The sequence below is a fragment of the Sapajus apella genome, unplaced genomic scaffold (genome assembly GCF_009761245.1).
Source record: "Sapajus apella isolate SASKATOON/1434 unplaced genomic scaffold, GSC_monkey_1.0 scaffold8, whole genome shotgun sequence".
NCBI lineage: Eukaryota > Metazoa > Chordata > Mammalia > Primates > Cebidae > Sapajus > Sapajus apella.
In genome coordinates, this window is record NW_022436948.1 from 23,280,700 (window position 1) to 23,308,623 (window position 27,924).

At 31.9% G+C, this 27,924-nt stretch overlaps 1 protein-coding gene across 3 annotated transcripts in view; it reads right to left on the reverse strand.

Moving 5' to 3' along the window:
* NCAM2 (neural cell adhesion molecule 2) overlaps positions 1–27,924 on the reverse strand; it is a 540,885-nt gene that overhangs the window by 287,780 nt on the left and 225,181 nt on the right. The window contains exon 1 of one of the 3 annotated variants that reach the window (XM_032277132.1): positions 5,682–6,229. The exons of 1 other annotated variant lie outside the window; for it this stretch is intronic. In XM_032277132.1, coding sequence (XP_032133023.1) covers positions 5,682–5,781 — 100 coding nt within the window. In that variant the 5' untranslated portion in view covers positions 5,782–6,229. Of the gene's footprint in view, positions 1–5,681; positions 6,243–27,924 lie in introns of those variants that run through there. One more of the 3 variants, XM_032277134.1, reaches the window with a different exon arrangement.

Consider the following 27,924-nt stretch of genomic DNA (forward strand, 5'->3'; position numbering starts at 1 on the left):
TTTATTTACAAATGGATATTTGGAGACTATTAGGTAATGAAAATGTATTTGTTATTCATTAGAAGATAATTATTTTAAAAGAAGCTAATCTTTTATGTTTTAAATTGCACAAATTTGATTAAATACAATTTTGCAGACCACTAATTGCACAAATAACAAAAAATTACTTTAACATTTGCAAAAAAAAAAAAACAATGATAGTTGTAAAACAATTAAAACAAACAAATCAACCAAATTAAAGAAGGAACACAACTTTCATTTAACTGACTTAAAAATACTTATTAATGGTTGTGATATCAATGAATTCTTGGCCATGGAGAATAGAAGGATAAATCACACAATTTTTGTTCTCCAAACTATAATTCAGCAGAAATTACTGCATTACATTTATGATTATGATCAATGTTAAAAGAGAGAGATAACATCTTTTTAGGGTATTCAAGATAGAAAGTGAATTAATTTTTTTTTTTTAATTTGACAATCAGTAAGTTTCATAGAGGGTAAAATTTCATCAGAGATGCAACGACAAGCACTAAACCAAGACCAAGAGAGTGGAACATTATCCAGGGTATTCACATCCTTGGTCATTCCATGTATTAAGACTGGTAATGGATGCTTGACTTCATTGAAGCATTCCTTGATAAATACACATTATATGGCTACAATATACCAACCAAGGAAATAATTAATTATGAAATGTAATAACTATATTATTACTAACACTACTAATAATAAATAACAGTGACAGTAGATGGTTCCATGAAGACACATAATAAGGGGCCTTGATTTATTTCAGTAAAGTCAGGGCTTGAGGGTGGGTGTTTAGTGGCATGGACCCATAAACTGAGATCTGAATGCAGGGTAGCAGTGAACAGTAGTGCACAGAAGGAGGAGTGAATTTTCTGCTGAATTTGAGGTGTTAAATTTCATCTACAGCCTCTATGCATTTCAGTAAGCTGAGTCAAATTATTCTGTTCATCATGTAAATAAAATGGAAAATTTTATTTAAATTTTCTGTTATATTCAATACTAAGGGTCCTGATTTGAGGACAGAGTGATCACTTGAGGTACAGCATTTTCAGTTTATAATTTTAGGTACTTCTGGAGAATTTTATAATTATCAATGTAATATAATGAATAGAGATAATGAAGTGAAATAGGTTTACCTACTTACATATTTTTTCAAATGTTGGTCATGTTAATTTATATATACTATATAACAAATAAATTTGATATTATTTAATCAGAAAAGGAAAGAATAAAACTATTTATTAAGTTTTCCTAAAAAATTCCTGTAACATTCAATTCCAAGTACTTCTTCCTTGCCAAAAGCTGTAATATAAAATATAACACATTTCATTAAGTTCTTATAAAAAATTGAATTGATTTTAAAAAAGCAAAGATCTGAAGCTTTTAAAAAATATCTTTATTACTAACGCATGTTAAAATTCATGTTAATTCTCTCCCCACTTTTCTTTTGTTTTAAATTGTGTACCTGCCATAAGATTACTTAAGACAAAAGGTGCTTGAACAATTGAATTCCATGCCCTATTCTGACTTGCCTGATGGATATGTGGAAATAACTTCAAAACTATTTTACTACAGTGTTTCGCTTTTAAAACTGGAAAATACTATAGCAGACATTATGCCATTAGAAAAGCAGGCAATATAAAAGTAAAAGACGGAATTAAAATACCCTTAACTGCAATTTGCTTGTTACTAAATATCTACTTGAATTGGAAAAGAATCTACTGAACAATGTATTCATCATTCATTTAAATTCTCAGCACAGTAACAGCATAATAACCTGTTGGTCAGGCATTTCTCATAAGATAATGATCACATGGACCAAGGGTCTTCTACTCTGCTTAAAAGCTCCCTTTATTCCAGACACTCATTAACTCATAGGAAAAGTTTGGGTTAAGAGGTCATTAATGCCTAGAAAACAATTGCATGTATGATTCACACTATGGATAATGTGCAAATGAGAAATGTCTTCACTAAATAAAGTTATTATAAAATTGAGAATCAGCATATTTTTTCTCTGAGCACTTTAACAGAGAAACTGTTTCATATTTCAATACTCTCTTAAGAGTTCATACATATTCTAACTTAATTTAAATTTTGCCTATGTATAATCCCATTTAAATAAAATGTAAGTGCATATTTAATGTATTTTCTTACAAAGAGTCTTACTGATTTTGTCTTTAAGCTAAGTAAGATGCATCTATATTGTGATCACATAGTATCTTGTATTCTTCCTAGCATCGCACATATTTATCCATTTATTTATTACTTTTCTTTTTGTATAGAATTTAAGTTCATGAGTGAAGTGGTCCTATTTTACTCCTGCATTACCTAGAGTATTTCCAGGGCAAGGTGCTGCTCTAGTATATTTTAGGTCGTTAATAAATGGACAGATAAAACAGTGCAAAAATATCTCTCACACATTTCACTTAAGTGGCAATTCAGTATTAATAATTTTCCTTTAGACTAATATTTGGAAAATCTCTATGAGCATTTTAAATACAGTCTTTTCACCTGGGGTATATGACAATTGAGGACTTGTAAATGTAAAAATTATGAACATTTTAATGCTCTTAGAGCATCACATGCTACAAAAAAAATATAACTTCTTTCAAAAGTAAGGCATTTTTATTGATAATGGTATATGGTAATACCACCAGATTTCATTCTATTACTTCTATTCTAATACCAAACAAAACATGGTAATTTTTACTGATATTCTTAGATAGCAAAGAGAAAATGTATTATGATCCAAATTACTTTTGTGGAGAAACATTTGTTGAATTTTAGCAATCTTAGCAGTTGCTGACATGAAACTTATTGTGTTTTACATGTTATTTGTATCCACAGTGGCTGATGCCAAAACATCATTTTGTACCTGACAATGTACCTTAAAACAAGTTTTGAAATTTAAGTGCATTCATATAATTGTCCAGACAGCAATAAATAATTAATATGGTCATTTTATCTAAACAATATATATTTTGTAGTATCTTATGAGTTAATCACTTCAATAATTAATTTGATTAAAATGTCTGTGGAGAGAAAAATGGCATGTGAAATTAAAAATACTCTGTATTGATTCTAAGGAGTTAAGAAACATGTATTTTTGACTACTAAAATAAAAAAATGAAATCATATTCTATGAAACATGATCAGTAAGGGAACTCTAGTTTAAATTACATAAATTGAGAAAAATGTAAAAGTTGGAGCTTTATGGGAAACAAAAGACTGACTGAAAATCTTTTTAATGCAGTTAGCAGTAGGATGTTTCCAAGGTAAAAAAGTCAGCTCTCATTCTGATTGTGAAGAATGGGTCTTGAAGAGGGAGACAGAACTAAAAGCAAAACAAAGCAAAGAAAGAACTTGCCAATTTTTATCAATCTTCTTTCTTCTGTCAAATAGAAAATAAAAAATCTAGAAGGAAGTCACAGAAAAAAAGTCAATAACCACCTCTCAAACTTAACTGAGAATGTTTTTAAAAAATTGAAAGTGAGAATAGGGTAATTAGTATAACATCTCAGGAAAAGCAACTAAGTCCTTCTACCTTAAAGCAAAAGTAGAAATGTAGGAATTTTCTGCAAAATCCCAGGAATTTTAAGACTGGAAATTTTCAGGTTTTCAAGAACCAACATTTGGAAACCATTTTGTAATTAAGTATGTCAAAAGACTTCCGAATTTTTCTAAATCTGGGTCAAATGCAGCACAAAGGTGAGTTGCCCCTACAGTTTATGAAAATGATACAAAGGATGGCATATAGAAGAACTAAAACAATTTTGGAATTTCACCAGAAAATAATTTTGAAAGCTAAAATAGTTTGAAAACTTTTACTCAATAATGTCTATACATAATTAAAAATCATGCATGAAATATATGTTTACATATATAGCAAAAATTAGTCCTAATAATGGATGTAATTTTTCCCATAACAAGTTAAATTGTACTAAGATCACTGACTATATTTTTAAATATTCTAAATCCTATTTACCAGAAGAGAAGCAAACTGCCCTTCTGATGCCAAAGGCACGACTGCCATCAAGTGGCAACTCAAGCAATATTCAAACAGGGCTGTACAGCTGAAATTCAACAATGATTATTAACTGATTCCTCTAAAACCTAAAAAAATATTTAATTCAGTGCTTTTAGAAATGACTATTAATATTAATGTAACAAGTTAATGTACTTACTTTTCACAAGTCAGTAATCTGTTTTTCAATGGTAATTTACATATGAATATGTAGCCATTTATGTGTTCTTCAAAAATTATTTATTTACATTTTATGCATATAATTTGAATATAATAAAAATGCAAACATGCATAACTGGTTTAAACTTAAGTAACTCCAGCATTACTTGGGTGACAGGGATTTAGAATCCTCAATCACCTGAAAGCTCCTTTTGATCCTGTCTATGAATCAAGTATCATCAGAGTTCACGCTTACTGCAAAATAACTGGGGAGAAAGGATTTAAAATTGTCTTTAAGAGTGAGATGAATATGTAAAGAGGTGGTTCAGAATTAGGAGCTAAAAAGCTGACACCACTGAGGAAAGCATAATATTACTACAATTAAGAAAACTGGTTTGTGTAATGGTAAAATATCATCAAGAAAAGCCATTGTGTTGAGCATATGCTGTTTACTTAGGGAGAAACCATACAAAATGAATGCAAAATAATTGGTCTACAAAAAAAAAAAAGAAAAATTATGTAAAGTGGTAATTATATACACAAAAAGTTTTACATTTAAAGAGATATGAATCAGTTGTTTAGAAATCTTAGACCTCAATAGATGAGAAAATGACACATTAAAGTAAGATGTGTTTGGTTGGAAACAGTATGACCTACATAAAATCCATAAATAATGTTTCACTATGAGCTCCACTCAAATCAAATAAAATTATTTTGTACAATATTAACTTTGATTGAAATATTTTCAAAGTTTTAGAAGCAAGATACATTAAATATACTCTCCTATGTTTTGCCTCATTAATAACTTCTAACAATTATTAAACTATTAAAGCTATCCTTGAAATATAATTTAATACAGTCATAAGGAATTGTCCATAATAATATGCATTAATTCTATAGTATAAAATTATACTTATAAGCCAAGCCTTTTGCCATGTATATGTAATTTTGTATTCTGTTTCTTTTTCTAAAAGTGAAAATCTTATACTATTTTCCCAGGAAGTATATGATAATGATACATATGTTCCTGTAAGTTTTTTGTCAGAACTTTGCCCATTAAATTATAATAGGGATAACTGCCATATAAATCCCACAGAAGTTCAATTTATTAGGTAATATTTTGGATGTTCCATGCACATCTCTGTTTTATGAAAAGTTCTGCTAAATTTACTGCTCCTTCATCTACTAAATCAGCTCTATAGCTTCAAGAGTTAGGCAACTAGGTACATTTGGCACTGTACTTTCAAATTTTCTTAGTGCAAATCAATATATCACTTCTATGTTTTTAGCAATAATTCTCAATCACTCATCTTACCTGAAACTGTCTGTTAATTTTGAAAATTTTCGAATTTTCAAAATTTTACATCCAGCACACATTTGAGTAGGGTCTTCAGAAATATTTTATAATTTCCCAAATTGTGTCTACATATCTCTCATATCTCTTTCTATAATGAAATATTCCACTTACCTACAACTACAGGCAGAAGGTAGGAAAGCATACTCAGTCTGTGGTTCTGAACTTCATAGTTATTACCAGAAGTAGTGTTAATGAATGAAGACCTAAGCATATTTTATGCAATATCTATGTGCTTAAATTATAAACTCTCAAACAGAACATTCTTGAAAGTTTGATTTTCCCATTTTCTGGTTCTAACATCACCTGAGAACATTTTGGAGGGCAACATGATTCAATTTTGACACAATTCTTAAAAATAGATTATGGCTAAGCACCCTACTGACAGCAAAACAATTTACAAAGATGAATAAGACAGACTTGATATTTTTCATCGTGGTGAGATGAGAGTGGGAAAGGGAGGAGATGGAGAGGAAAGAAGAAACATCACAGAATAATATTTGTACTTACAGGATGAAAGCACATTGTGATTGAAAAAGGGTGCTTTAGTATCTTTGGGCCTCAGGCTTGGAATACATGGTCCAGTAAAATCACATAATAGAAACAAAATAAATATTTTGGGGATAGACAGCATTGTCAATTTTTATGTTTTTAAAATAGGATATTAAAATCAAGCAAATCTGAAATCACCTTTTATCATGATGATCTCAAAAAAAGTGAAAATTATTTTTTTATTGACAAGAAGAATTTGGATGAGATAAATATAGAATAATGGTTGCTTCTTTCAATTTTTAATACGTTAATAGAATAATTAAAAATAAATAAAAAATATATATTTTCTCTTTTTTTTCTTTTTTGCAAACAAATGGTATTTCATGACTACTGATAGAAACTAATCAGCCAAATCTGGCACCTCATAACTACGAAAACTTAGACAAAGTCCACAAAATTTCTGTGCCTACGATTACTCATTGTTAAAAAGAGAATACTAACTACCTCTTACCTGTGTGTGTTTCTGTCAAATAAATATAAATAAATCTGTTAGAACATTTCTTGTGCATACATGTAATAATGTTATATGATTTTTTTATTGATTTTATACAAGGCTTAATGTAATCTCCAAAACATGGACCAATTTATAGTTCAGAGAAGCTTAAAAACCTTGGCTTGTAAATATGTCTGCAATGACTAACATACTTTTGGTTCATGAAAAATTCTTTTAGCTTCCATATTACCAGACCAAGAACAATAAATAATACAAGAAAGTATTCACCAAATACTTATGGAACTAGTTAGGGACTAGATTCACATATAATATGGTATGAACAAAAGGGATTCATAGGCAGAGTGAATGAGATAATGACATAAGCAAGTTCTTATCCTGAAGATAACTATTAGAATGCAAATGCCAGATATACCACTTCCTGGCTATGCAACCTTGGGCAAGTTACTTGACATTCCTGGCTCTATGTGTCATCTATAAGAGCTGAGATATAGGGTTCATGAAGACTGTTATGTATGCAAAGTATTTGCAAATGTCTACAACACAAAGAAAGTAATAGAAATAGTAAAGAAATAGCATTTATTAATGCTATAATGCCTAAGATGTAAGTTAGTAAAAGTGGTACCTTATTAAATACGCTATTATATTTTGTTTTCCATGTATTTTGAATATAATTTTGACACGAACCAAGTCAACAGCATGTAAATGAGTAATGTGTCTATAACTGTATTTTTATTAGGCTCTACTGCAAGCAATGCAGCAAATCAAATATAGGTTACTAAGATGTTAAAAGGAAAGGCATTTGATAATCCATTTAGGTATATTTTATTACTCTTAAATTATTTTGATGAATTAAAATCCCCTCAAATACCACATTCAGGCTTTCAAGCAAGTTCAATGTGTTTTGTGGGCTGCAAAGGGTACAGAAAATAATTGAAGAAGAAAATCTCCATCATTATTATTAATCTAAAGCCATTTCACAAGAACACACACATACATTTTGAAATACACAAAAATGTAACTTAAATCATGTTTACACAAAATAATTTTAAATATAATTTAGAAATTACTTGTTTCATGTTTAAAAACAAGAACTAAATGCAAACATAAAGAAAAATACAAAATAAAAATGTAAGAAAAATTATGACCCTGTATTATGATATAACATTTTGCCATTTTAGTCTGGATTTTTATCTACTAAACAAAGTGTTAAAAGTTGAAGCAGATATTGCTAATAACCAACTGCCATCACTTCTCCTCTCTTGTTCCCAGTCATAAACACTTTCTCCAAATATATTGATGGTTCCTGTGAACAGCATTTTCTTTAGGCTACAGACACGCAATATAAACACACACAACTGGCATATCTTTGTTTTAAAGTTTTACATGAACTGTATCCTTTTTAAAGCATAATTTTGAAATATTTAATATTTGAGTAATTCTCTCAATATTTTTTAATTTTTATTCATCGTGGTGTATACTATTTCATTGTGGAAATAAATTATAATTTGTCTCTTCTCTAACAGAAACATACTTAGGTTGGTTTTATTTTTCTATTATTATAAGCACTGGAATTACAAACAATACAAATTATACATTCAAGAGTTTCTGCAGACTAGGTATTAGCCAGAAAACTGAAGACATATCGTGATTGTGAAACTCTAATTTCCCAAGTTTAATAAATTGTATGACTTTCTATTCCCATTAATCATGTATTAATCTGACAGCCCCCTCTAGCATTTGATGCTATTAGACTTATATCTTTTTACCAGCGTCTTTGTTAAAACAAGCATTTGTTTGATTACTAGTGAGACCATAGTTGGCCAATTAGTTTTCTTTCTGTAAATTCTCTGTTGACTTTCTTTAGCAATTTCCAATAGATTAATCTTCTCTTGTTATTGATGCATAGTTTTCTAAGTCTTTATAGTGGCATGGTTTGAACTTTCTGCTCTCTATCTGTGATTCACCTTTACTCTGAACTTTTATCATTTTTCTCATCCCACAGGAATTTTTAAATTTTATGAAATCAAATTCATTAAAATTCATAGTTGCATTATTTGTTTCCCTTACCTAAAAATCATAAAAGATCACTTATATTTCTCTAAGTTTCAAAATTGCACTATTCACAAAAGCTCTTTAATTTGGAAAGATATTTTTCTAACTTGTAGGATGAGACAGGAATATAACTCAGTTTTTTTTCCATTCAGATAGCCAATTTTCTATGAATTATTATCTGAATGGTTTCTTCACAATTTAAAATGCCAACAACAAATTAATACAGTTTTTATTTAGACACAATATCCTCTAGAGAAATAAACCACCTTGTTATATTCTCCAATATAATCTTTGTTATTCATGGACATTTATATTTCCAAATTTGTTTTCAATTCAGAAGCCCATATTCCATGAGAAGCCCATATTCCATGAAAAACTATAAAATGCTGTTCAGAACTGCATTTGATTAATATTATTATTATTTTATTAAATCATTCATTATGTTACATTGTTCTGTCGATAAACATATCTTTTTATTATTTAGCTCTTTGGATTTCAATTGCATTTTCTATATTTCTGTAAGGCACTTGTACATTATTTTTAACTTTATTTCTAAATGACTTACATTTACTACTCTAAAAACTAACTTTTTTGGAAGGATTTTCTCTTAATTTATTAATATGGATTAATACATTGATTTTCATATTTAGGACCATCGTTTCACTCCAGCAATACATTTTACATGACCACTCTTTTTTTTTCTTCTATTATTGTACTTTCAGGTCTAGGGTACATGTGCAGATCCTGCAGGATTGTTACATAGCAAACAACCACAGCCTGTGTAAAAACAATCTTTATGTTTGACTTTAAATATTCTTTTTTTATGTTTTTCTAGGAACAGCCTTTTCTTTACATGAAATGTAGTTTCAGTGATCTAGGTGAACACTTTAATGGATCTTAATAGTTTGCCTGTAGATTCTCTTGATTTTCTGTCATCAATTATATAATCTGCAATAAAATCATTATTTTCCTTTTTCAGTCCTTTTTAATTCCTTATTTACTTATAATTATTTCACTGTGGCACTTACTACTATGTTCAATTCTATGTTCAATAGAAACTTGTTTGCAGTAATGTTGTCTTATGCCTTACTTTAAAGATAATGTGAAGTAAATTTCTACATTAATTATATTTGCCATAGGCTGTTTATAGACTTTATCAGAGTAAGCTTATTTATTATTCCCAACTTAGTAATTGTTCTTATTATAAATGAGTTTTAAATTCTTTTACTTCTTCCATCAACTTTGCTAATCATATGTATATTTTTTCTCCTTTGATCTATTAAAGTGGTCAAGTTTATTAACAAGCTTTCCAATGTTAAAGGACAGTGTGTGAATTGTAAGAGCTCTGTTTCTAAAGTGATTCAACTACACTTGCACAGCATTCCAAAAGTTCTACTATGTATTATTCTTCATTACTAATATATAGCCTTGATTTTAAGCAAGCTGTCCTTTGTGAATAACAATCACAGATACAGATATCTTCAGGTAGTTCTAGGCAAATCTACAATGACCTCATCAGGCCATTTGGTTTTCTTGCTACTTTTAAGGTTTGGGAGTAATTTATATACTTTTATTTCTGAAATAAACATAATAGGCATTGTGGCATTTAGTCTAACAAAACTGCCTGTGCTAAAATTAACAAACTATCTTCTCCTTTATTCTTTGAAGTTAAAATTGTATCATGGATTTCTAAGTGTTATTCTCAGTTGTGTTTACTCAACATTAAATCTGGGTAATTAATATTAACCTACCTCACATACATTTGCTTCTGTTTCCCTTTATGTTGCCTATTGTGAAATCCAAAACTATTTTTTTTTATTCATTTTAATTTTAAATGTGAGGGTATATGTACAGTTTGTTTTACAGGTATTTTGTATGATACTGAAGTTTGTGTGTCTAATAATCCTGTTGTCCCAGTAGTGCACATAGCACCCAATAGGTAGTTTCTTTGCCTCCCTTCTTCCCTCCCTGCTTTCGAAATCCTTTGTGTCTATTGTTCCCATTTTTGTGTCTGCGTGTTCTCACTGTTTATAGCTCACTTATAAGTGAGAACATGCAGCATTTGTGTTTCTGTTTCTGCATTAATTTGCTTAAGAAAATGACCTCCAGCTGCATCCATGTTGCCACAAAGGACATGATTTCATTCTTTTTATGGCGGCCTATTATTCCACGGTGTGTATGTACCACCATTATCGATATCTGCTTAAGTGGATCCCATGTCTTTGCTATTCTGAGTAGTGCTGTGATAAACATGCAAATTCAGGTTTCTTTTTGGTAGAACAGTTTAGATATTACTATGTGTGATAATAGATAAGTACGCTCATTAATTCTTTGGGCTGTTGGCCTCATTCCAAATCAATTTTGGAATATTATTACATGCTGTGATTTCTGGAAATTCAATTTAATTTTAATTTGCTGCATAATTTACAACTTTAATTTTTGGTGAAATTTATAAGTAAAGATTGAGATACCAAATAGAATAAAATATAAAACTGAAATTTAAATAAATACCTGGGTTTACATCTAGTACTAGTGATAAAATATGCATACATATTCTGACCCCTGTAATAAGTTATTTAGCACCATTTTAATTAACTAACACACTGTAACTATGACATTAAGTCATGATGTGAGCTTTGGGAAATTCTATACACTGCCTTATACGTAAAGTTCATCACCTTCAAAATAAACAATATATGTTGGGTAATTGTTTTTTCTGTTTTTTTAAAAATTTATTTTTATTTGGGGTACACGTGCAGGATGTGTAGATAAACATGTACCATCGTGGTTTGCTGCACCTATCAACCCATCACCTAGATATTAAGCCCAGCATGTGTTAAGTATCTTTCCTAATGCTGTCTCTCCCCGACCCCTTGATGAACCCCAGTGTGTGTTGTTCTCTGCCCTGTTTCAATGTGTTCTCATTGCTCAGCTCCCACTTATAAGTGAGAACATGTGGTATTTGGTTTTCAGCTCCTGTGTTAGTTTGCTGAGGATAATGGTTTCCAGCGTCATCGATGTCCCTTGCAAAGGACATGATCTCATTCCTTTTTATGGCTGCATAGTATTTTGTGGTATATATGTACCATATTTTCTTCAGTCTATTGTTGATGGGCATTTGGGTTGATTCCATGTCTTTTATGCTGGATACTTCTAAATACTCTCCAGAAACTCTAAATTGTTTTGTATGACTTAGAAAGGAGCTAATATTTCATACATGCCATTCTAACATATAATTAAGTGGAGTTCTTATTTTTCTTTTATAGTTGATAATTTTTTAAGGTAATATGCAACTAACTTTTCTATTTCACCATTGGTTTTAATGGTTTTAGAACTGCTAAGAGGAATGCTATGGACAATGGTTCCACATATAACATAAAATCTATTAATTTTCCCATAGGCTTCCCAAGATAAGGGTATCTGTTCAGGTTCAGTCTTTGTCTGCTAATAATATATTACAAATGAAACTTTAGCAAGGATTGCCACTGTATAGACAATATTCTCTTTATATTAATTTTATTTGGGATTAAATGAAAAAGCATAATATAAAATGAGGACTATTGTATGAAATTCAGAGGTAAAGTTTTATATTACCTCTAAAAACATATTTAATGTATATTTATATGTGCTTCTGCAATGATTACAAGTATTTTGTACAAAAAATATTTAAAACAATTCCTTGGTGAAGGACATCTATTTGAAAGTATAAGCAGTAGATAAAAGAACAGTATGTATATATTTGTATATATTCTACTGAGATTATCTTTAAATATTCTGTACATTTAGGGTAAAACAAAGACATCTAAAGTACAGTGGAAATACAGTAACATCTGATGCAGAATGGAAGGCTATTCGCTACCTCTCCCTGAAAACAAGATTGCTTTTCTTTCTTGAAGAAATTTCTTTCTTATTCACAGAAGCGTGGAAATGTGAAAAACCTTCAAGTCTTAAAGATTTCACAGTATTTGATAACACCCATGGGGGAAAAATTTGTCTTTAACATTCTGTGCTGACTCTCAAATTGCTGCACATTTATATGGCTGGTTTGAAAACTAAACATCAGTGGCTTCATAAGAAAAGTACTTTCTGAGCTCTACAATGATAATAAATGTTCTAGAGAGCTCTGGGCCTCCCACTCCCCACCTTGTCATGCACTGTGTTCCGTGATTGCTTTCGATTTCATAGGGACTATATTTCAGGTCTCTACAATTGTGTCTGAAAGGTGATGATTGCAAATACTATTTCTGCTTTATTTTCTGTTTTTATATGATGTTTTATTTGTCTTAGGCATGTCACTTTATCTCTCTATATATCGTAAGCATTTTGGCAGTGTTTTGAGATAAAGCATTGATTTCTGAATTTTATTAATATAACTGTTTTCTCTTTCAAAGAGATTGTGCCTCAATCAAACTGTAGTCAGAAAAGAACTTTCAAAGCAAGGCTGCTTATACAGTACTGACAAAATCTGCAATATATCATATAACATTGCAGGGTGCACTCACTCAAACTTTATGTTTTCCTGTTTTATACATTCTTTTTTATTATTATTATACTCTAAGTTCTTGGGTACATGTGTAGATCTTGCAGGACTGTTACACAGGTATTCACATGCCGTGGTGCTTTGCTGCCTCCATCCTTCCATCACCTACATTAGGTATTTCTCCTAATGTTATCCCACCCAAATCTCCCCAACCCCTGCTATCGCTCCCCTAGGTCCCCACCCCCCAACAGACCCCAGTGTGTTACGTTCCCCTCCCTGTGTCCATGTGTTCTCATTGTTCAACACCCACTTATGAGTGAGAACATGTGGTGTTTGATTTTTCTGTTCTTGTGTCAGCTGGCTGAGAATGTTGGTTTCCAGATACATATATCCCTGCAAAGAACATGAAATCATCCTTTTTTATGACTGCATAGTATTCCATGGTGTATATGTGTCACATTTTCTTTATATAATCTATCCTTGATGGGCCTTTGGATTGGTTCCAAGTATTTGCTATTGTAAACAGTGCCACAATGAACACAGGTGTGCATGTGTCTTTACAACGAACAATTTATAACCCTTTGGGTATATACCCAGTAATGGGATTGCTGGGTCAAATGGTATTTCTAATTCTAGATCCTTGCAGAATCAACTCACTGTCTTCCATAATGGTTGCACTAATTTACACTCCTACTAGCAGTTAAGGACACTGCATGGCTCACAAAAATCAAATACTGGTGCTCTCTATGTTGGCTATTTCTGAATGGAAATAAGAATATTCAGCTTCAAAGAACGAAGGGTAGTATTTCCCTTGCAATTTATTCACCATTTCCTTTATACAACCTGAAATCATGAGTTTTGTGACACATTGGAAAAGAAATATTTTATTATAGAGAATATAACTAGATAATAATTATTTTTAAAGCATAGTATTGATCATGTATAATAGCTCTCACAGATAAAAATGAAAAAAATCAGATAAAAAGTGAATTTCTTAAAAATACTAAATGTTATTGAATGTGTTTTTACTGTATGGATATTTTTGCGATTCTAGAAATTGTTCATTCTATAAAATTTTATATTTATAGAATGAAAAATCATGTAAGAAGTTATATAAAGGTGATTCAACATAATATGGCATTTAATCAAGGCAGTTTAGTAAACAGTAGGGGGGCTAAGACTGCTAAATGACTATGCATGTATGCGTACTGTATAAAATAAAAGGAAAATGAGAATAATACTCCAGTCAAGCTATCAATAGAGTATCTAAGCAATAAACATGTATAAGGGAAGACATCATTCTCTTTAGGAGAAGCTTTAACAACTTTAGTTATAGAGTAAAATTTGAATTAGTCTTTGAAGAATGGGTTTAATTTCAGAAACAGCGGGCTGTTTTTTGGGGCAAAATATGTTTAATAAATAACAAACAGTTCTGCTTCTCCGCAGGAGAGGTACATGTTATGATAAATTAGGAAAACAGGTTGCAGAGATATTCTCAAATGAATTGAAAATATATATATATATATATTCATATATAAAGATCATAGATATTCATATATAAAAGTCACATATGTGACTTTTAGTCTTTTGGGTAGCAATGAATATTCACTGATAATTTTGGACTCTATTTGTTAAGATAAAATATATACATTAAGAGGATATTTTGAAAAAAGGGTAGAAAATAGACACATAATAGAGGAAAAGAACAGAGGCTAATGCAACAGTCAAGAAGGCAGTGAGGAAGAGAAAAATGTATCTGGATCACAAGCAGAATTATTATGGATAGTCTAATAATAAAATAACATTTATAAACATGAGTGCGGATGAAATTTACCACAGAAATAAAATATACAGGGTAAATAAAGGTTCCATGGCAGAACTTCAGAAAACCCATATACCTTGTGGCCAAAATCTCAAAAATAAGTATGTAATGTGATGTAACCAGATTTTGAAGTGATATGATATGTTGTGATGTGAATTATGTTAGATGCTTTACAAATGTTATCCACTTAGGCTTCATAATATCCCTGCAAGATAGGCGTCATTACTATCCACTAATGAGAAAACAAGTTTCAGAAGTATGTGTCTTGCTCAAGTATTCTAATACAGGTCTGTTTCCATAATCCATTTTCATTTTACCACAACATGCATTATCAATCAAACTCCTCTAACTTCCAGAGAAAGAGGAGAAAATCCAAGGGCATGTCAAATACAATAACATTTAAAAAAAAAAAAAAAAAAAAAAAAAGAGAAAGGGAGGAAAAAAAAAGAAAAGTTTTTTCAGGGTATTCAATGCCTCCCTGAGATAAAATACAATTTTTCATTTAGTTTATTTATTTATTTATTTTATATTTAATTTAATTCATTTTTTTAGCAGGGTTTCACTCTATCACTGAAGCTGGGGTACAGTGGCACCATCATAGCTCACTGCAGCCTCCAACTCCTAGGCTCATGTGATCCTCCCACTTCAGCCTCCCAAGTAGCTGGAACTACAGACATGCACTATAATGCCTGGGTAATTGTTAAGATTTATTTACTTATTTATTTTTATTTTTTAGAGATGGAGTCTCACTATATTTCTCACACTGGTCTTGAATTCCTGGCCTCAAGTGATTCTCCCCACCTCAGCCTCCCAAATATCTGGGATTACAGGTGTGAGCCACCCCACCCAGAAAATTTAAAACAAAACCAAACCAAAACCATTAGATTTGGTGATCTTTCAGGCACTGATAAAATTTAAATGAATAATTTCAGTAGTTTGGAAGAAGCAGATGTCACACTGCAGAGTAACCGACATAGACAGTCTCACGTGTGAATCCTGACCTCCCTTTGAAGGGATTAGAGTTGCTTGGCATTTTTGAACATCAGTTACTTTACAAATATTGCAGATATTTAAGCCTACCTCATTAAAGTTTTTAAGGGTATTCATATAACACGTAAAGCCCTAAGCAGAGGTGATTATATGATAGATAATTTTGTATGCCAGGACATAAAGTGTATTCTATGCATTTATGTATTCATGCAACATCAACGATATAATTATGTCATTTATACGTATATTAGCATAGCTTCCACTTACTGAATATTTATTATATGCAAAGAATTATACATTGTTTTGAATCACAGCTCGGTGGAAAATGTTATTTTCCTCATATCTATAAGATTACTTTCTCAAAGTCTGAGAAAGAGTAAGCCAGTTGCCTGAGACCTCAGAGTCAGAAGTGGGACTCAAATCCACGTTGACCAAGGATTTAACTTTCCTGCTTAATGACATCACACCTTAATTAATGAAGAGAAAACCTGATTGCTAAATGTCAATAAATTTCAGTCAAAAGGGACAGGGAAGGAATATTTAGAGTGTTCATAATTTTAAAAACCTAACAGTTTTCTCCATTTTTCATGACGATGTAGAAAATAGATGGAATTCTGGCTAAATGCATATAATATAAAGTTTTCATTTAATAGATATTGTGAAGCTATTTCATTTTTAAATATTTCAGGTTCATTTTGCTAATGATTTGCATACCAATTAGTTCATTATATTTTCATTCCACTGAATTAGTTTTTGTGCAGTTGGGATTAATGAAAAGAATTTTATGATGTGTTCTAGTAGGCATTACCAAGATATAAGGAACTTTAATGTTTTAGTAAATAAAATTACATGTGTTCAGATGTATTTATTAACTTGCTCACTGCTACAAAATCTAAATTCAATAAAGGCAAAGGGTTAAAACGTGAGTAATACTGAAGAAATATATGAAAATGAATAAATAGCAAAGTACAAATGGGAGCAATACAAAGCTGGAAACCAAATACAGTTAATATGCTGATAGGAGATCAAATACATAAAAATTAACTGACATTTCATTATAGTAAGACTGTATCAAAAATCAGTTATGATTATTCTATAGTACAATGTATACTATATAATGTAATCATGATGTTTCTTTCCATGAAAAGATAGGTGATGAAAATTTAAAACTTTTAAACTAAATGAACCCAATTCATATTATGTACATTCCCCTAAGCTAGTAGGATATCTATCATTTGGATTCTGCTTATCTTCTGTAACTCTAGAGTATTTCAGAATAACATCTCCATTAGTGCTTGTCTCTATTATGTGTCTTAACCGATATGTTCCAAAAACATGAGATTTGATCCAAAATTATACAGGTATATTAAATTTGCACTTTCAAATTGGATATATTTTGTAAAAAATTCTAAATGACACAATTTTTTGCATTCTAATTAATGAACTTATTTCCAATAGTATTATATTATTGCAACGTTTACTAAAGTATATAAAATTATGATTGATTTTAATTTTATTAGCATAGAGGCTCCACAGCTTAAAGAATGGGAGCATTGAATGACGTATTCATCTCTTATAGAGATGGATTCTGTACTCCAGTGTCTTCTGACAGACTTGATACCTCTCTACAGACAAATATATATATATATATATATATATATATATATATATAGACACATATATATATATATATATATATATGAGATTTTCATGAAAATTAAAGTGACTACTCACTTTATCTTGTAAGGCTCTGAATCACTTCAGAATATAGTCACTGTATTATAAATTGTTCACACTTAATCAAGTCATTCATATATATATGAATATAATTATATGCTTAAATTTTATGTATCCACCTAGCTAGGCTATGATATCAATTGTTTAATCAAAAGCAAGTCTAAATGTTGCTGTGAAGATATGTCATTTGCATATGTTACTAACATTTGCAGTCAACTTTAAGTAAAGGAAAGTACTATCAATAATGTGAGTGGGAACTATCTAATCAATTGAATGCCTTAAGAACAAAACTGAGATTTCCAACAAAAGAAATGCTTCTCCTTCAAGACTGTAACATAAAAATCCTGTCTGAGGTTCCAACATGACAGCCAACCCTGCAGATTTCAGAACTGCCAGCTCTAACAGGCACATAAGGTCATTCCTTTATATATATACATATAAAAATATATATTAACAGCCACATGAGTTAATTCCTTTATATGTAATATATATTTCATATACAAAATAAATATGCAAATATAAATATATAATTATATATTATATAATTTATTATATAATTTATATTTCTATGTAATATATACTTACATATTAATGTATATAAAGTAATTAACTCATGTGGTTGTGAGACCTGGCACATATATTTATATTTATATATTTATATTTCTTTCTCTCTCTCTTTTCTATATATCCTTAATATAAATTCCTTAAAATCTCTATGAGTGTATGTGTGTGTATGTATTGGTGTATACATGTACATTTAAGTGTCTATGTAAGTGTGTATACACACACACATGCTATTGGTTGTTTCTCTGGAGAACCATGATAAATTGTGTGTGTGTATGTGTGTGTGTATTGGATGTATTAGTCATATATGTTAGTCATATACCTATTAGCCATATATGTCATATACAGCACATATGTATGTATAGTATGTTAATGTGTATGTATATATACTCCCATAATGTAGATAATATTGGTTTTAAGTAGAAATATGAAAAATAAAGCCTTCAAGATTTTATGGATTCATTATAAAAATTATTGTGTTTATAAAAGGAAGATTAAAAGTAATGAACAAAAATAGATACTACTGATAAAAGCCAGGGTTCATATGGATCGCTAAAACAACATGTTCCAAAGAAAGTGTATAGCAAATGAATGAAAAATAGAATTAAAGTGTTTATAATGTTTTCCTTTAGATTTTCTCATACAGTGAAAGTTAACTGGCCAGGGGGGAATCCCTTCCTATGTACCCTAAAAAGGGTAAAATATTTGTCCAGCTCACTAGATAAAATACAGTTTTAAAAGCTTTATATTCCCCCATTCTCGATAGATATGAATAAAATTAAATGTGTAGAAGAAGTCAAAAGGCAGATGAAGAAGAGAATGGAAAAACAAATATAGTTACTGTATCAATAATCACAGATTGCCATGTTCCTCTCACATCCAGGAAGCTATGAACGCTTTCCAAAATAAAGGAGGTTATGTTTCCACTTTTCCCTCATCAGTACTTACAAATCTGTTTCTTCAATTGTTATTTTTGGAAGAAGGATTTCTCCTGTAACAATTTCTTTTGAGAGTACTGGTGTATACCATGCTCACTTATGTTGCAAAATTCTAATGACTATAAATAATGATCTTATTTTCAGAGCTCACACATTACTTCAGAAGTAGGGAAAAGAAAATTTCTATAGAGAATAGTCTAGAGATGTCTTTGATAGGTGATTTGTTTCACTCAATGTGAAACTATTCACTAAAGTAGCAGGAGGATGACCTGAGCATCTAGCACATTGAAATGTGTAAAGGAAAAGTGGAATAACAGCAGAAGAAAGAGGTACCACATGAGTTAACAAATTAGACGGGTATATGCCTTTCTAGACCAGTACTTTAGGCAAGCCACAAGTGTGAGCCACATATATAATTTTAAAATTTCTGGTAGCTACCTGAATAAAATAAAAATAAGTAAGAATAATTAAAATATTTTATTTGACCAAGTATGTGCAACTTAATAGTATTTCAACACATAATCAAAATAAAAATGAGATATTTCACATTCATTTTTCACATCAACCTTCAAAGTTTGGTGCACTCTTGCATTTATAGAACATCTCATTTTAAACTCTGAAAACATCAAGTGTTCCATGTTAACATTTGGCTAGTGGTTACTGTATTAGGCAGTGACATTACAGACCGAAGAACCTCAACCCTGAGCTGACAGACTGACAGAAACATCCAGAGAGCTTTAAAAAACAAACAAACAAACAAAACAATGCTTTAGGTCTACCACCATGGATTCTACTTTAGGGTCTGGAATCAGACTTAAATTCCTGTAATTTTAGTGAAGACAGGGTTTCACTATATTAGCCAGGCTAATATCAAACTCCTTAAATCCTGCTTTTTATGGATTTATTTTCTTCCAACTTTAATTTTAGGTTCAGGCAGTGCATTTGTATGTTTGTTACATGGTTAAACTGTGTCTCACTGGGATTTAGTGTACAGATTCTGGCAGGGTTTCAGAGAAAAGAGAACATTTTATACACTGCTGATGGGAATGTAAATTAGTTCAACCACTGTGGAGAACAGTTTGGAGAATTCTCAAAGATCTTAAAACAGAACTACAATTCGACTCAGCAATCTCATTGATGGGTACATACCCAAAGGAATATAAATCGTTCTACCATAAATACTGCTTTCTAAAAAACCTTTTGATGATGGAAAACAATGAAAATATTGGGTTGGGACTGAAGCAAAATCATGTGAATTACCTGGGAGAAGGATGAGTGATGAAGACAGTATACTGAGTGGTGTGCATTGGGTTACTTAAACCATCTCCTGGAATGATCAGAAACATATTTCTTAAGCCGCCATCTAACTGTCACTCTCCTTAGGGATAATGACAATGTGTAAAGACTGAATTCTTACTTTCAAATGGAAGTGATGATTTTTGCACTAAATCAGACTTTCAGACAAATTCATTTGGTTTTGTAATTTGTATTGGATACTGGAGAACTCATCAATTAAAAAGGTACAATGCAGAATAAATTTTCATGTCTCAGTACATTTTCCTAGAGACTAACCACTAATTATCGAGAGGTTTGTTTTGTAAATAAGACAGGAAAGTACCCAAGCATTTTTTCCTAGTACTGTGGGTACCTTGAGGAACGATGTTAAGGAGATTATCACAGGCAAATCTAATCCTGATAATGTTACATAAGTTCTCAGTTACCTTTTACTCAATATGGAAGTTAGAAATTTACAGTCCCTAGCTTATATAATAATTTTCCAAGAATGAGTCTTTGTTAATATACATAACACACATATATTTGATATAGTTATATACATATTATATATTTTTAGGTGGTTAATAAAATTACATATATAATCTTATATATAAATTATATATTATATATAGTTTATATAAATAATATATAGTTTGTTTATATAAATATATATCAATATTTATAAATTATATAAATAATATATATTATTTTATTAACCACTTATTAACATAAATAGAGATACTTCTGTAAGAATCAGTTGGCAGGCTGAAGGTATAGGCATATGTCAGAGACATTGCAGGTTAGGTTTTAGACCTTGGCAATAATGTATATATCACAAAAATGTGAGTCGCACAAATTTTTGGTTTCCCCATGCTTATAAAGTTATGCTGATACCATTTTGTCTAAAATAAGAATGTAATACTTTAATTAAAACATACTTTGTTGCTATAAAATGCTAACAATCATTAAACCTCAACAAGTCATATTCTTCCTACTGGTGGAGGGTTTTGCTTTGATGCTTATGGCTGCTGACTAATCACAGTCGTGGTTGCTGAAGACTGAGGTGGTTGTGCCAATTTCTTAAAATAAGAAAACAATAAAGTTTGGGGCATCCATTGACTCCTTGTTTCACAAAAAATTTATCTACAGGATTCAGTGTTTTTTGACAGCATTTTATACACAGACTTCATTGAAAATGCCAGTCAGTCCTCTCAAAACTGCTGCTGCTTTATCAACTAAGTTTAAGTAATATTCTAAACCCTTTACCACATTTCAACAATGTTCGTAGCATCTCCACCAGGAGTAGATTCCATCTGAAGAAACCACTTTCTTTGCTCATCCATAGGAGTAAACTCCTTGTTCCTTAAAATTTTGTCATTAGGATTGCGGCAATTTAGTCACATCTTCATGCTCCACTTTTATTCTAGTTCTCTTTTTATTTCCGCCACATCTGAAGTTACATTCAGACTGATATTTGGAACCTCTCAAGTCATCCACAAAGGTTGGAATCAACTTAATCCAAACTCCTGTTACTGTTGACATTTTGACCTTTTCCCATGAATTACAAATATTCTTAACGGCAAGTGAATCCTTTCCAGAAAGTTTTTAATTTACTTTGCCCAGATCCATCAGAGGAATCACTATCTATAAAAGCTTTAGCCTTATGAAATCTATTGCTTTATTAATGAGACTTGAAAGCTGATATTACTGCTTGATCCATGAACTGTAGAATGGATGCTGTGTTATCAGGCATGAAAACAACATTTATTTCTTTGTACATCTGCATCAGAGCTCTTGGATAACAAGGTTCACTGTCAATAAATAATCAGCTATATTTGAAAGGATTTTTTTTTCTCGTGTAGTAGGTCTCAACTGTAGGCTTAAAATATTAAGTACATCATGCTTTAAAGCTATGTGCTATCATCCAGGTTTTGTTGATCCATTTATCTGAACAGGCAGAGGAGATTTAGCATAAATTATTAAAGGCATTAGACTTTCAAAATGGTAAATAATCACTAGCTTCAAATTGGTCACCATCTGCATTAGCTATCCCCTGACCCTCACCAAGAGAGATATCTGTCCTTTGAAGTTTTGAAGCCAGACATTGACTTCTTTGTAGCTATGAAAATCACATATATGTCATACCCTTCCAATAGAAGGTTATTTCACCTACGCTGAGAATGTATTGTTTACTGTAGCCATCTTCATCAATGATGTTATCAGGATCTTCTGCATAATTTGTGGCAGCTTCGCCATCAGTACTTCCAATTACACCTTACACTTTTATGAAGGTGGCTTCTTTTCTTAAAATTTCATGGTCTTCTTTTTTACATTTTCATGTGCCAAACTCTGCTAGTTTTAAACCTTTTTCTTCTCTAGCTTCCACAGTCTTTGCAGAATTGAATAATACTAGAGTATTGCTCTGGATCTGGCTTTGTCTTAAGGGGATATTGCCACTGGTTTGATCTTCTAACTAGATTAATAAAACTTTCTCTGTCTTAGCAATAAAACTGTATTTCCTTCTTTTCACTCAAGTATTAAATGGAGTAACATTTAATTTCCTCCAGAAACTCTCCATTTTGTTAATAACTTGGCTAACCGTTTGAAATAAGAGGACAGCTTTCAATCTAGCTTGGCTTTTCACATGCCTTCCTGGAAAATTTGCTGAATCACTTCTATTTTTTGGTTTAAATTGAGAGACCTGTTTCACTCTTTCCTTCACTTAAACACTTAGAGGCCATTGTTGGGTTTGTAATTGACCAAATTTCAATATTACGATATCTTGGAGAATAGGGAGAAATGTCACTGACAGACTTACTCAAGGCAGGGTTGCCACAAAAGTTCAATATATAAAATATGAATTATCTGTCAAGAGTAATATTAGCAAGGTACAATAAAACAAGTTATGCTTTTAATTCCACCTGTGACAATCTTATCAGCTCAGTATAGCAAAGTATGCTTTGTGCACCAGCAGCTTATAAAAAAATGTAGAAGCTAAGGCTCCACCCCAGTGTGAATCAGAATTTACATTCCAACATAAGAAGGTGATCTATGGGCACATTAAATTATGAAATACTTAGAAATATCATTTTGAAGAATTACTGAATGGAAATAAATTTAGAAGGTAGAGTAAAATACATGAAAGGGATGAAATAAGAGGAACAGTTCATTGAAGGGACTGAATTAAATACACTATTGAATTGCTTAATGATGGAGATACCTTCTGAAAAATGTGTCCTTAGGTAATTTTATCATCGTGTGATGTCAAATAATTTACTTACACAGACCTAGAAGCTGTAGCATACTACAAACCCAGGCTATAGTGTATAGCCTATATCCCCTAGACCACAAGACTTTATAGCATATTATTGTACTGAATTCTGCAGGCAATCATAACATATTGATAAATATTTGTACATATAAATATATCTAAATATGGAACAGGTACAATAAAACACAGTATAAACATTTTTAAAAATGACACACCTATATATGAAATTTACCATGAATAGAGCTTATAGGACTGAAAGTTGCTGAGGGTGACTGAATAAATGAGTGGTGAGTGCATGTGAAGGCCTAGAACATTACTATATACTACTGTAGACTTTATATACACTGTATACTTAGACTGAACCAATTTATTAATATATATAACATATAAGGCCAGGTGCGGTGGCTCAAGCCTGTAATCCCAGCACTTTGGAAGGCCGAGGCGGGTGGATCACAAGGTCAAGAGATCGAGACCATCCTGGTCAACATGGTGAAACCCCATCTCTACTAAAAATACAAAAAACATTAGCTGGGCATGGTGGCGTGTGCCTGTAATCCCAGCTACTCAGGAGGTTGAGGCAGGAAAATTGCCTGAACCCAGGAGGCAGAGGTTGCGGTGAGCCAAGATTGCACCATTGCACTCCAGCCTGGGTGGCAAGAGTGAAGCTCCATCTCAAAAAAAAAAAAAAATATATATATAAATATATATATATATATATATATATAAAATATATAATTATATACGTTATATATTTTTAAATTATAAATTAACTTTAGCTTACTGTAACTTTTGTATTTTATGAATTTTTTTAACTTTTTGACTTTCATAATAGCTTGAAACACAAACACGTTGTACAGCTGTAAATAAATGTATTCTTTCTTCACAACCTTATTCAGTAAGCTTTTTTCTCCTTTTAAAGTTCTTTAGCTTTATCTGTTTAATCTTTTTTGTTAAAAACTGTGACACAAACACACGCATTAGCCTAGGATCAGGATTATCAATATCACTGTCTTCCACCTCCACACCATGTCCCACTGGAAGGTCTCCAGGGGCAATAACAAGCACAGAGCTTTCATCTCCTATGGTAACAATGCCTTCTGAAATTACCTCTTGAAAGACCGGCATGAGGCTGTTTTACAGTTAATTTTTTTAACAAGTGGAAAAGGTACACTGTAAAATGATGATAAAAGTATAGTGTAGTAAATACATAAACATATAACAAAGACATTTATCATCATTATCAAGTATTATTCAGTATCCATAAATGTATGTGCTATGCTTTTATTAACTGCCAGCACAGTAGGTTTTTTTACAGCAGCATCATCAAAAACATGTGAATAATGTGTTTTAACTATGATGTTATAAAGTCTACAATGTCACTAGGCGATAGGAAATTTTCATTCCACCATACTCTCATGAGATTACCATCATATACACAGTTCATAGTTGACTAAAACATCGTCATATGACAGTAAGTGTTTTAAATTGAGTAGAAACAATTTAATTTCTACTTTAGCCAATTTATCTTTGTATTAGTTTTCTGTTTGCTGGTGAAGCAAATTATCACAGTCTTGGGGGCTTTCAAGTCCAGGGGTGTCTAATTTTTGGCTTCCCTGGGCCACACTGGAAGAACTGTCTTGGGCCACACATAAAATACATTAACACAAACAATAGCTGATGAGCTAAAAAAACATTGCAAAGAAAATATTTTATAATGTCTTAAGAAAGTTTACGAATTTGTGTTGGGCTGCATTCAAAGCCATCCTGGGCTGCATGTGGCCCGTGGGCCATGGGTTGGGTAAGCTTGGTAAACAAAACAAATCTGCAATTTGTAATTGACATATGTCAGAAGTCTGACACGGGTCTTACTGGGTTAAATTTTTTATTTTTATTTGATTAAATTAATTGATTAATTGATTTACTGTTTATTTTATTTTTTTGAGGTAGAGTTTCACTCTTGTCGCCCAGGCTAGAGTGCAAAGGCGCAATCTCAGCTCATTGCAACCTCCGCCTCCTGGGTTCAAGTGATTCTCCTGCCTCAGTCTCCCAAGTAGCTGGGATTACAGGTGTGTGCTGCCATGCCCAGATAAGTTTGCATTTTTAGTAGAAACAGGGTTTCACAATGTTGGCCAGGCTGGTCTAGAATTCCTGACCTCAGGTGATCCACCCACCTCAGTCTCCCAAAGTGCTGGGATTACAGGCTTGAGCCACCATGCCTGGATTACCCGGTTAAAATTTAAGTGCCAGCAGGACTGTGTTCCTTTCTGAAGGTTCTAGGGGAGATTTCACTTCCTTGCCTTTTCCAGATTATAGAGGCCTCTTTCCTGTCTTCAAAGCCAATAAAGTTGCACATCTCTCTCCCTTTCTTCCATGGTCATATCTCATTCAAACTATTTTAAGGACTCCTGTGATTACATTGGACCCACCTAATTTTTTAATATAATAACCTTTTTATAACCAGCCAATTAACAATTCTAATTCAACTGACAACTTTAATTCTTTCTCAACATACAGCATAACATAATCACCAGTTCCAGGCACATGGATGTTTTGGGGGCCATTATTCTGCCTACAACCACCTTTAACTTAAACATTCACTATCTAGTATGTAGCCCTCTGTATTGAACACCAAGAGAGCTTTCTGAGAGTATACTTCGTTGCAAACCTCTAAAGTGAGAACTAATTGTCTTATCATTTCTATTTCAGTATATCTGGCAACTTTACTATGCACTGGACTGTTTGAACAGCTCTTGGTTCAGTTTATAGGCCATGCTCACAAGTGCAAGTAAGCCCGCCCTGATAGAATATCCTAAACACATTTGTGCAATGTGTTCTCTATTACCATGATAAATGACCACACACTCAGTAGCTTAAAAAAACATCCATTTATTATTTCACAGCTTCTGTGAGTCGGAAGTACGCGCACAACATAGAATAGCTAGCTAGCCCCTGCACAAGGCCAAAATCAAAGTGCTTGCAAGGCTGCATTTCATTCTAGAGACTCTATGGCTATTTACAGAACTTGGTTCTATGTGGTTGTGGGACTGAGGTTTCCATTTTCCTTCCAGCTTTCAGCCTGTGGTTCTTATCATCTTCCCAAAGTCACCTCCATTCCCAGTTTTCAGCCCCATCTTCAATGCTAGCAGATGTGGTGGCGACCTTCTCTCACTTTGACTCCCTCTCCCTCTCCTGCTACATCATCTCTCCTCTGCTACTATTTTTTGAGACATTTATTTGACTGATCCATTAGCTTTTTCTGCTGCTTGTAAACACTGATGCGACTACGCTGGACCCAACTGGTTAATCCAGGATAATCTCCCTGGCTTAAAATCAGTTAATGAGTTAACTAATTCTAACTTGAGAGTCCCTTCCTAGCAGTACCTCGGTTCATGTTTGATTGAATAACCAAAATATGGGAATCATGAGAAATCATTCAGAATTCTTCCTACTACATATAGAAACAATCTTACAACAAGAAGAATTAACCATCCTAAATATATATACACCCAATACAGGAGCACCCAGATACATAAAGCAAGTTCTTACAGAGACTTAGACTCCCACACAATAATAGTGGGAGACTTTAACACTCCACTGTCAATATTTGACAGATCAACCAGGCAGAAAATTAACAAGGATATCCAGGACTTGAATGCAGACCTGGAACAAGCAAACCTAATACACATTTACAGAACTCTCCACCCCAAATCCACAGAATATACATTTTTCTCAGCATCACATCACACCTACTCTAAAATTGACCACATAATTGGAAGTAATTCACTCCTCAGCAAACGCAAAAGAACGGAAATCATAATAAACAGTCTCTCAGACCACAGTGCAATCAAGTTAGAATTCAGAATTCAGAAACTAACTCAGAACCACACAGCTTCCTGGAAACTGAACAACTGGCTTTTGAATGCTGACTGGATAAACAATGAAATGAAGGCAGAAATAATGATGTTCTTTGAAACCAACAAGAATGAAGACACAACATGCCAGAATCTCTGGGACACATTTAAAGCATTGTCTAGAGGAAAATATATAGCAATAAATGTCCACATGAGAGGCAAGAAAATATCTAAAATCGACACCCTATCGTCAAAATTGAAAGAGCTAGACGAGCAAAATGAAGAAAAAAAAAAAAAAAAAACAAACCCAAAGCCTAGCAAAACACAAGAAATAATTAAGATCAGAGCAGAACTGAAGGAGATAGAGACAC